This window comes from Meleagris gallopavo, chromosome 19, assembly GCF_000146605.3.
Source record: "Meleagris gallopavo isolate NT-WF06-2002-E0010 breed Aviagen turkey brand Nicholas breeding stock chromosome 19, Turkey_5.1, whole genome shotgun sequence".
Lineage (NCBI taxonomy): Eukaryota > Metazoa > Chordata > Aves > Galliformes > Phasianidae > Meleagris > Meleagris gallopavo.
Window position 1 is genome coordinate 8,212,954 of NC_015029.2, and position 11,294 is coordinate 8,224,247.

Sequence of the window (11,294 nt, forward strand, 5' to 3'; positions counted from 1 at the left end):
GGGAATCTTGCATAACTTCCTAACAGCTTTCCTCAGCACCCAAAGCCCTGACTGCAGGCAAGCAGAAGCGCCTACACAGCAGCATTTGCAAGCCAGTGCAATGTGGCAGGTAGAAAATAGCCCAGGAAGGCAGGATTGAAGAACTGCAGCCATAATAAGTCACAGCACGAGTAGAGAAGGCCAGAGGAAGAAACACAAGGCACTGCAGTTTATCTAGATACAGGTACTTTATTTACAAATATTTAGATTAATAGCATTGTTACATCAAATGAGGAGTACAGCAGTCCAAACAAATCCTTTCTGTGACAGAAACAATAAGGCCTACTGTAACTTATTCTGGGAATACAGGTATTGCACCTCAACAAGCTGTAGTCATTAGAACATTTACTTCCAAACTTCATGGCAGCAGCAGGTCCTGGTCCCTGGGCAAACCCCGCTGTGGTACAACCTTGGTTTAAGCAGGACGCATCAGCTGTAGAGCTCAAACATACCACCTACTAAAGAGTACTAGTTAAAAAAAACTAACCAGACAAAACAAAGGGACAGCGCACAAACGAGTTACCCAAATCCTATTGTCTGCACATTCCAGTTTTTTTTGGCTTTTATTTAACATTGACTGTACAATACTCTGGTACCACTGTTGACTTACATGTCTGAACAGTTTATAGTTTTAGTGTCTAGAGAAGGTATTTAAGACTACTTTGTATTTTAAACACTGCAGTAAGACTAGAAGTTGGACATCTGATAGTGGTTAAACACTTACCCTTTCCTTTTTGAAACTGTATTCAATGTATTCTTAAATGAAGCTATATGTGACATCCAGTGCTGCATATAGTGACACGTTCTAGTCCTGACAACACAATAAACCCCACACATAGTTGTCATGTACACACATGGGTTTTGCTATCTCCCCTTTTCAGAAGTAGCACATGTGCTACACAGGAGGGTGGTACTCTCCAAGAAGAAACCCGCCCTCAAAGAAGCCCTCAGCTGTAGTGTTAAAATACAACAGTAGCTACGACTCCCTAAAGAACACAAGTTGTTTGACTGTCCAGTTCAGTATCTGACCATTCAAAAAGTTAAAGGTATAAAAGCGTAAGATGTGCAAGAGAACCAGCCTTGGTATACAAAGCAAGGCAGGTAATGAAGCCCAATAATGCGAAATGCTTACAGAAGAAAAAAAGCAGGTTAGCACACTGCTGATTGCACAGAACGGGATTAATAACATGGCATAGATATACCACAGTGCAAAGATGAAGGACAGATTCCACTAGTGTTAATTTCAGCACTGGGATTCGAGTGCCCCCAGCACAATGTCCACTGTCAACACCAAGGAGTTAAGCTGCTGTTAGTGAACTGCAGTTACACCTATGTCTGTACTGATGGGCGATGTGGTCACATACAGGTCATACTGTACAAACTGATATTTTCTTACATACTGTTCTAATGCCAGTAATCATTTTCTTCATTAAAATCATATACACAGGATGTATTTAACTGTTAGCTCAGTTCCTTCAAATTTTATACATATTTACGTTCTGTTAGCAAATGGATAAAAATGGCAAAAAATGATGTAAAGCTATGAGCACAAGAATGAATGTTTGTTTCCCTGTGCAAGTTGTACACTCCTGTGCCAGCCCCCCCTGCCCCCAACATGCACACCATGGGGAATTCTTTCAACAAAGCACATTGGTACGGAGCCCCTTTCTACCATCAGAAGTCATTTCACAGCAAAAAAAAAAAAAACACAAAACAAAACTTATCCTTTACTATGGACAGCTCTACACAGTTAAGAGGTGGGGAAGAAAGGCTGAAGAACCATAAAATTAAACCATACAAGACAAAGCCCTGCAAAAGTGTAAAATCATGAGTCCAGCATCAGTGCTCAGTTTAAATTATGTATCTGTGACACTATCACAAGGACAATCAAGGAAAAAAAAAACTTCTAGATTCACCATGCAGGAGAGGTTTTATTACTCTACTCGCCTTTGATAACCTGATTACATCTAAAGTTGTTTAGCAGTTTAGTACTGTGTTAAACTTGTTTCAGTTTTAATTAAACCCAATAAGATGTACAGAAGACAGGGAAGCAATCAAAAGCACTGCTCCCAACAGACAGAGGTGAAAGGTCAGAAATGAAGCCATGAAAGAGGTCACTAGCAGCCACAGCCTTCTCTCTGGGGCTGGGGTTCGCTGGTTAGCCGCCCCCCCTGCGGAGCTGATGGTTTGTGCTGTACACCCGACTCTGCAGCATTCAGATCCAGGCTTCCATCTTGGATATTCTGGTAGATTTTCTTGGCAGCCTCCAGGAATGCATCCTCAACATTCTCTCCACTACAAGAAGAGCAGCAGGAGTTACTTAGGTTATACTTCAGCAAAGCAACACAGGCTGTACAGGCAAACGTTGTACCTGATTCTTTGTGAGATTAAGAACCGAGCACTACCTCAGAGAGCTCGAAACATCTGAGGGAAGTCATGGCTCCTTGGGAACCACCACTAGCCACACATGCTCATCCATCTGAGGCTGAAACAAGCTCTGGCTAAAACAAACTGATTTTTTTTTTTTTGCTAGTAAAACAGTATTACACTTGAACCTTGTGGCTGTATTTACCCATAACCAATACATTCTTTTTAAACATAAGATCTGACACATTACTCTAGGAAGAAGTAACTTACGTTTTTGCACTTGCTTCAAGGAACAATAAACCTGTTTAGAAACAGAAATTTAACTGTCAGTCAATGCATAATATGCTTAATATAGTCCCAAATAGTCACATTGTGGCATTCAGTTATGTGCAAAAGGCTACTTTAGTACTCCATGATATTTTATGACAAAGTTGGGGCATCATCAATACACAAACTGATTTCCAAAGATGGAGTTAATACAGGCTGAGGCACCACGGGAGTTCGTACATATAACAACGTAACTTTGTAAGTTGTTGGGTGAGAGCTCACTTTAATATCACTATCACATAGGAAACAATGGCTCAAGAGGAAAAAGAAAAACACACCATTTTCTTCAGCAAATTGTTTGGCTTCTTCATATGTAACATCTCTCTGTGCTTCCAGATCTGCTTTATTTCCTATGAGGATTATCACCTAGTTCAGAAGAAAGAAAATCAGCCTGAGAAAAAGCTCATTAGCTTTATCACTACTACCCTCTTTACTATAAAAGATGAAAAATAAAAAGGAAGTATTTGAAAAAGCATAACTGCAGAACTCATGTATGTTCAGGGCAGTGCTGCTCTAGCAGTGCCCCTCTATGGTCAGGAACAGCTGCTATCTTCAAATTCTTTAAGCCGTTCTCATGAGATGAGGTCCTAGAGAGTAACAGTCCTACTCGTCAGTCCTGAAAGTTGTACATCTTATGTTTGGTCATCTGCTAATCCAACCAGAATCTTTACAAGTTCTCCTTCACTGCAGTAGGGAGTCTTCCCAAAAGCCTGGTTCTAAAGCATTTCAGAGTCATTCACAAGACGACTGAAGGACTGAAGGTTGTTTAGCCAGAAAGATGCAGAACAGCCCTCCTTCCTACTCCTCCAAAGACCAGGACAGCTTCTGCTCAAGACTCAGTCTGCATTCCAATTCACCTCATTACCACCACAAGGCACTAAGCAGTACTAAGAGAAGTTAAGCTCTTTTCAGAGGTTACCATAATTTTGGTCTCCAACAGCTGGAAAAAGGCCCACAAGAAGTAAAGCACAGTAAGATTTTTGAAATAAGCCATTGTTCTCCTGCACAAAAACCTACATTTCTGCACCAACTGCAGTAAGGGAAGAGCTACTGATCCGCTGGAGAGTGAGGGCATTCTGTGCTAAGTAGTTGAGAAACAGAGGCAGTTCCTTTTAAAGAACACTGCTATCACCGCAGATGCTTTGGCCTAAGCCTTCCATCTCTTGCTCTGAGAAAAGCAATCTTGCTTTCATGCTAAATAGAGTCCAACTTACAGTATTTGGATTGGTGAGATTCCTTGCATCTGTCAGCCAGCTGCTTAAGTGATTATACGTACTTCTTCTGCAAAGAATCAAGTGAGTACAAGTTTTAGCTACAATATTTTTTAACTATTTAAGTGCCATCAGCATAGTTAGCATCCATTAAGCACATTAACACATCATACCTGTTCCTCTGCCCTGTTCAAGGAATAGGGAGCAGCAGCATCTTGTTTGGACACGCACCAAGACTTCAACAAACTAACTTTCAAACCAGAGCAACACAAACAAGGTGGAAGGACAGAGCAATTCACACTTCAGTCCGTGGTGGTATTACTGTCTCCACAAGGACAACGCTCATATTGTGTTATATAAAACACATTAAAGGATTTCCTGTCAGATACTGTTAGGGAGCTGGATACAGCAGTACAGCTCTGTACAGAACCTTGACAACAAACAGCACATCACATCATTTGCTTTTGTATTTAAGCAAACAGGTGATACATTTATGTATACAAAAGATAAGAAGTGCACAAAGAACATCAAGAACAGCCTCAATTGGAGATGCGGTGGGAGATACAGGAAGGCAGAAGTGTTGCACATCTGATTAATTGTTCTCCCAGAAGCATCTTTAATTTTCATTTGCAAATGTAGAACAGAGTAGCTTCTGTGCCATCTCCTTCCATTGGAGAAGTTTCACTTCCGGGCCTCTTCATGGGCTACTCCTCCAATTCTCTCACACATACATTAAACACATTTGCACAGCCTGCTGCAATAGAAGCAATATTTTGTCCTATGCCTACTCAGAATATTGTCGCTAGGTAAGCAGCAGCATTCACTGCCTCCCTCCATCACTAGCAAGTGAAAAGCTCGTGTACTGCAGGCAAGTTCTAAGGGCAAAGCCAATTTTCTAGCCAACTTCAACACAACAGCCAAGATCTGAAATAGCAGTATCCTTTGGTTTATCACCAGTGATATCTTCCAAGAAAAGCACTCAGTTCCCTACATTTCATTTTCAGCTCTTAAGCACTTCAAGTATTCAGGAAAAGAATGGTGGTAACTTTCACACAACATGACACTGAGTCTTCTGGTGAAGTCAAGGGGGCAGAGCAGCATATAGAAGGCTGCAGTACCCAAAGAGCTTCCAGAGAACACAGTGACGATAGGGACAGCCAGCAGCACCTTACCTGGTAATGTCATAGACCATGAGAGCTCCTGCTGCTCCTCTGTAATAGCTTCGTGTGACAGCCCTGAATCTCTCTTGTCCTGCTGTATCCCAGATCTGTAGTTTAATTTTTTGGCCGCTAACTTCAATTATTCTTGTGCCAAATTCAACACCAATTGTGTGGGGACAGTCCGCCATAACTGTCATGAAAAATAAGAGAGAAGATCAGATCTTTGTAGTGCAGAGTGTCCTTGCCTCAGAGATCTTACTACCATCGCCTTCCCGACATCCTGAACAGATCTTCCTTCCCTAAGAAGGCCTTTTTTACAGTACAGTAATTGAACTGTATCACTTAATTATTTCCTGAACTGCTGTTTTAAGAATAAAAAGATTCCTTGTCTTCCCCAGTGCATTTATAACCGACACCGTGCATATCAGAAAGTATTGAGTCAGCTGATCCTCAGCCCTGTCCTTGCAGAAATTGTTAACTATTTTAATGCAGTAGGATACAGAAGCTTTAGAGAATTACCAAGATAGGGTTAAAAGTCTGAAACAGTTGAGAAACAAATATTCAAGTTGGTTCAGACTGAGCAAAGCCCGTGACCATCCAAGAAAAGTCAATTTCATGAAGTTTTCATACAGCAAATCAAATACTAAAAGGCACCTGATTGATTACAATAAATCCATCTTAAGATGCTCATCTTTACGAGCAGTCAAGAAAATAGAGAAAGGTTGAATACCACCTTTATTCTAGAGTCCCATAGCAGAAATGTTTTACAAATCAGCTTGTTTGACTGCACCCCTTCTGCTCAACACACTGTAAGAACAAGTCACTGCCTGTTCATAAATGGAACCATATGCAAAGTAGCACGTAAACAAGTGGGTTATCTGGGGTTTGGATTCAAAGCAGCAGTTAAAAATTCACTTCCTACTACAAAACAGGAACATTTAATCTGCAGCGTGCACAGAGTTATTGCACAGAGTAGTGCAAGATAAAGACTAACTTTGTACTAACAAATAACTACAGACGTGTCCATTGAGCGTGAGCTACATGGGAAGTCACAGGAGTTCATAACAGCCACTGCAAACTCCAGTACAATGCACATTAGTAGAAAGAGCTGAAGCTAATTCTTAATTAGCTATGATAGCATACATGGAGAAATATTACAGTTGAGACGGAATGCTGAAAGCCTTGAACACCATCACGCAGGAGCAGTCCTAGTGCCATGAGTCACAGCAGCTACAGAGAATGACAATGCTTAAATCTGCAGTCTATGAAAAGTGAATCCCCCCACCCCTTTTAAGTACTTATTTTTTTTTTATAACTACTGTGTTTAAGCCATACCAATATTAAATACATGCAAACTTCAGACAATAAATCTTGCTACTTCATATCACAATTCCCTGGAAAAGCTGTAGAAATGCACATATTCTTCCCACTCTCAGATAGAACTGACATCACTCTTGCTATTACCACATCAGCATTTTGTTTCTGTAACAGCAGATGTCAAAACAGAAGCCTGACCAAGCACAGTACAAACCTACCCATGTTAGGATACACATCAAGCTCACCTATGACAGAAGCAGAAAGGCAGGAAAGAGAGATGAAGTACACCAGTTTCAATGAACACTGTGTTGAAATACTCACATTTCTTTTCTGTGAATTGGTGAAGCAAACAGGACTTTCCTACACCCATGTCCCCTGTTACAGAAAGAGCAGTTAAGGCAGACACCAAGGCATCACAACACATTCTGTTCATCCCACACAACACACATACAGGGACAGGCAGCCATTCCTTTCTCAGGTCTAACACGCAACTTCCTAACTTCCTACACCTGGCTACAGCCTTCAAGATTTATCAGCATTACAGCCACACTGTAATTTTGGTTACAGGTACAGAGCTGCAAGCAAGGGTGGAGCAGAAAATACACAAATGATGATAACTGCATTACTGACTTTACACTTGTTTCACAAGGTCAAAATAAGCTGACCTGCAAGAAACTGAAGCACACCACACTGAGTGCTCGCCCTCCTGCTGCATTACTTGTGAGTCTATCAAAAATAAGGATAAGCAACCAGCCTCATTCCCAGCCCACCTGGCAGCAGTCACAGCAGCACACAAAGCATCTGCATTCATTTTTATCAGCTGCTAAAGCTTTAGGCAAACATGGTGATCTATGAGGGACTGAGGTGGGATGAGGAACTACTCAAAGAGCTAGTGCCATACCGTAAGTAACCTGCAACAGGAATCAACAGTAGTTTGGAGGCACGCTGTTACACACAGATATTGGCATAAACATGGTATCTCAGTACTTACCAATAATGATGTACTTAAAGATGTAGGAGTAGTTGTAAGGTGCAGTTGCCATTGTGGCACTAAAAAACAAACAAAAACAAAGCAGAACATATCAGAACTGCTACTTATTTGAACAGAACCCATTTCAGCCATCTGAGCCCACATAAGCCAAGAAGAAAAAAAAAAGAACCTTTACTCCTCTCCCTCCCCCAACCATCTTCTCATTCACAGTTGAAGTGTTCTTGCACTTCCCAGCATTCAGCAGAACTCCCATACCATTTGCTCTGAAGTCCCAGAGTTGAAATATGTTTTCAGTACTGACACCCATTCAGTGTCATCAAGAAAACCTTTAAGCTATCGAAGACTCCAACAGGTTCTTGATTTCAATGGTCACCAAGCAGACCAGCACTCAGTCGCCCAATAGCTGATGGGAGCTGAAAATAAAGTCTGACTCCAAAAAAAAAAAATTATCTGAAGAGGTTTAATAAAACCAGTGGTTTGGAATGATGACCTCACACTTTTGGGACTTGCAACAGAAACGCAGAAAGCAGCACAGTTTGCATTAAACAGTTAAGAATTACTTAATACAGCACAGGAATGCTGCGGCAGCATTAACTGCAGCCTGGACTTCTGCATGTCCACATCAGTGGAGGAGCCCAAGTCAGAGAGGAGGCACTCAGGAAATCAGTCATCAAATCTGTGGCTCTGCCAGCAGAGCACGATCACCCCAAAGCTCAGCAACTTTTTGATTTCTTTGTTCCAAACAGTACAGCTCACTGATCTTATAAGATTTATTCACTAACCTTTGCTCTATAGAGGATTTAAATGATAGTGTTAGAATTTGTTTGGGATAAATGCTTTCAACATTGCAGAGTTTTCCTACATGTAGGAGGAATTAGAAGTGGCCTCAGCTGCGTAAACTACTTATCACTACTATACCACATAAGCAGGATTACAAGTCTACACTGTTCAGATTTATTATTTTTGTCATCCTGAAGCAAAATGACTGCTTTTGTCCCAGACATTTAACCAAGATGTAAGTGCCATCATTTAAGCAAATAGGAAGTTTCTATTAGGAATTCACCATTTCCTTTCCTGCTCCTGCACGGCAGATAGCCAGCCATTAGCAGAACAGCACTCTTAACAGACAACATGGCCTCAGCCTAGGAAGGTAGCTCCATGCAGCCATGTGTCATCCACATGGCAAACCACAGCAGCAAAGAAATGAAAACAAGGAAACTCACCAGCCTGAACCTTTTTGAAAAGCAAATGTTTCCTCAGCCAACGTTAATCCATAGCTGTGAATTGTTGTCTTAAGATGACTGACTACAAACCTCGCTCACAGGGCACAAGCTGACAGCCACTGCTTCACACAGCAGAGGTTTAAAGCAAACACTCATATCTAGACCTTGGAGGAGAACAGCTCCAAGGGGAAGGTGAGAAACATTTACCACATGCCAGCTGTGGATCTGCACGTTTCCATCATGCTTTCCTCAAGATACAGGAATTCTAGAGGCCTTCTAGTCCAAGCAGTAAGCAAGTACCTCCATTAAGTCCTATACAGACACACACAGTGTTTCATCAATCCAATTTTAATGCAATATAGTAAACAAAAAACAAACTTTTTTTTCATTCTTGTCCATGTTGGCAAAAACAAGATTCTAAACTAGGTGCTGCATGGTTCTAAGAACTCATTTCAATCAAGGTTTTACATCAAGTTTTTCCACAGCTGCAGAGGAAATGGCACACGGCTGCCCCACACCTCTGTCAGCCCCAGGCCCCACTCTGGCACAGCTGCTCACTGCTTTCCAGCACTGCACTGCAGCACAGCTCACATTCCTGGTTTCAGATGTGCCGCCCCAAGCTGCTACCCAGCAAAACAACAACTTCAGCCCAACTCCTACAAGTGAACAGCTCCAGAGCTACAGTGTCAGCTTCAGTACAAGCGCTGGTTGTTTCCAACACTGGCAAAGAAAGACAAGTAACTACGTTTGAGATTGTAATGCATAGGAGTTACTGCAGAAGTATACTTCAGAACATCCAAATGCATCTTCCCGCCCCTCCTCTCCACCAGCCCCAGTTACACCTCCTGACCCAATGCACTACTTCTACCATTCATGTGGTTCAGCCTGATGGCAGACAAGGCTAAAGCAGAGTATTATGAGATATGGAAGTGAAATTAAAAAAAAAAAAGAAAACCTGAATAGGCCAACATATATTTGCAAATTCTTTGGGATGAAAGCAGAAATGCAATATTCCCTTCTCCTCCCACCCCTAAAAAAAAAAAAACAACATTCTACAGCCACAACACAAAGCTGAAGAGACAGCACCAATACAGACCTAGTATGACAGCCCCATGCTCTGTTACGGGTATCTACCAACCTACATGGGTTTTCTGAAGGGAAAAGGGAGCCACTCACACAGCTCTGAGATCTGTCTGAGGAAACCGCGCTGCCCATCTCTCTTCTCCCAATACCAGTTGGCTAAGGAATGCTATCAGTACTCAGAAATATTCCATTTTAGTGCTTCTGAACACCTAACCTTACAGTAATGAAGTACACAAGGAAGAGGTTGCACTGCCTAAGCTTTTAAGGAGCACTGCTGGAAGGTGAGGAAGCCTTTTTATTAAAAGCACGGACAGACTGGGAGCTCTGTGCAGGCTGTGTCATAAAATCTGGAAAGTCTTTACTGCTAAATATACAGTTCTGTTTTCTTGACACCATTTTTACTTGCTGAGCTATGCCAACTTTCATTACACTCCTTACTTAAAGAGGTCTGCAACTGCACTATTTCGATATGAAAGAAACTGTCACTGCTTTGTAACATATGCATCAAAATCAGTTCCCACTTCAAAGCAAGAGTTAGAAAACCACATCCTGCACTTGGTAACAAAGTCTGTTAAGAAACGGGTTGGAAGGGCTAACTACCTTCAAGCCATGTCTCACTGTGACAACATCACCCTCACTCTTAGTGAGAGGAGGCTGCTCTGAGGGGAGAGAGACCACAGAGCTCAGTGTGTGCAGCCAGAGCCAGCGAGCCCCTTCCCCAGCTCAAAGAAACGGGATGTTGGTAAAAATGCTGAGAAATGCACTGATCTGATGAGCCCAGACCTTTCAAGTCTGACACAGCTCCTGGAGAGGTTCTGACAGCGTATGGCAGATGTTTATTGAAAGCTCAAGGAGACACAGAGTCCAGCTTTAAGCAGTTCCTTGAGTTAAGCAGATACAGAAAGAAAAGCAATGCATCAGTGCAAAGCCTGTTCCAAGGGTCTGCTACAGACAAAATTCTGAAACATCCCAAATTATTTCTTGGCATTAAATTGACATCTCAGTTTTTTGTTTTTCTTTAAGCTAATATAGATAAATCACACAGCCAAAATGAACATATTAAAGGAGATGATGTTCTTACTGTCTGTAACTCTAGGATTAAACTATTAACAGCATATTAACCTCCTTAGCAGAACAGAACCTTGCTAATACTGACATTCCAAACTTTTCACAACTTTACACCATTTCTTTATTTCACTAGATGAACATACATAACAATCCCTGCTGTAAGACAACCAAGTTCTAAAAATAAAGCTGGATCAGAAATGCTCTGCAATGTACAGGAAGAAAAAAAACATGACAACACAGAAGACACTGAGAATTCAGCCTTAAGATACCTCCAAGCTCAGCATTCACAATAGACAAAAGCAGGAAGTCCAGACAGAACTCAGTAACCACAAAGATATCAGCTACATGCTACTGCAGAGGGTTCATGTATTGTCAATAGAATCAGTTATCTGTAGAAAATAGTGTTTTACACCCCTTCACAGCCCTCTGTTCCCTCTCACACTCCCAATACAGGAGTTCAGTTTTCCTCCTTGGTGAGCAGGAGTGGCAGCAGAAGGAACTGCAGGAC

At 41.7% G+C, this 11,294-nt stretch overlaps 1 protein-coding gene across 1 annotated transcript; it reads right to left on the bottom strand.

The window, feature by feature from the left end:
* Positions 1-208: 208 nt before the first annotated feature.
* Positions 209-7,518, bottom strand: RAB14 (RAB14, member RAS oncogene family). The gene is made up of 7 exons (XM_003211330.4): positions 7,413-7,518; positions 6,743-6,796; positions 5,117-5,294; positions 3,948-4,014; positions 3,012-3,099; positions 2,677-2,707; positions 209-2,334 (listed from the first exon to the last, which is right to left on the bottom strand). The coding sequence occupies exons 1-7, from the start codon at positions 7,462-7,464 to the stop codon at positions 2,157-2,159; spliced, it is 648 nt and encodes a 215-aa protein (XP_003211378.1). The 5' UTR covers positions 7,465-7,518; the 3' UTR covers positions 209-2,156.
* Between the last annotated feature and the right edge of the window lie 3,776 nt (positions 7,519-11,294).

What these genes read in the sequence shown, in the direction of transcription:
- RAB14 (XM_003211330.4), bottom strand. Translation starts at nt 7,464, where the DNA reads ATGGCAACTGCACCTTACAACTACTCCTACATCTTTAAGTACATCATT. An exon ending in ATGGTCTATGACATTACCAG is followed by an intron (nt 4,015 to 5,116) that starts GTAAGGTGCTGC and finishes GATTCTTTGCAG; the next exon opens with AAGAAGTACGTATAATCACT. An exon ending in ACAATTTGCTGAAGAAAATG is followed by an intron (nt 2,708 to 3,011) that starts GTGTGTTTTTCT and finishes GTTTCTAAACAG; the next exon opens with GTTTATTGTTCCTTGAAGCA.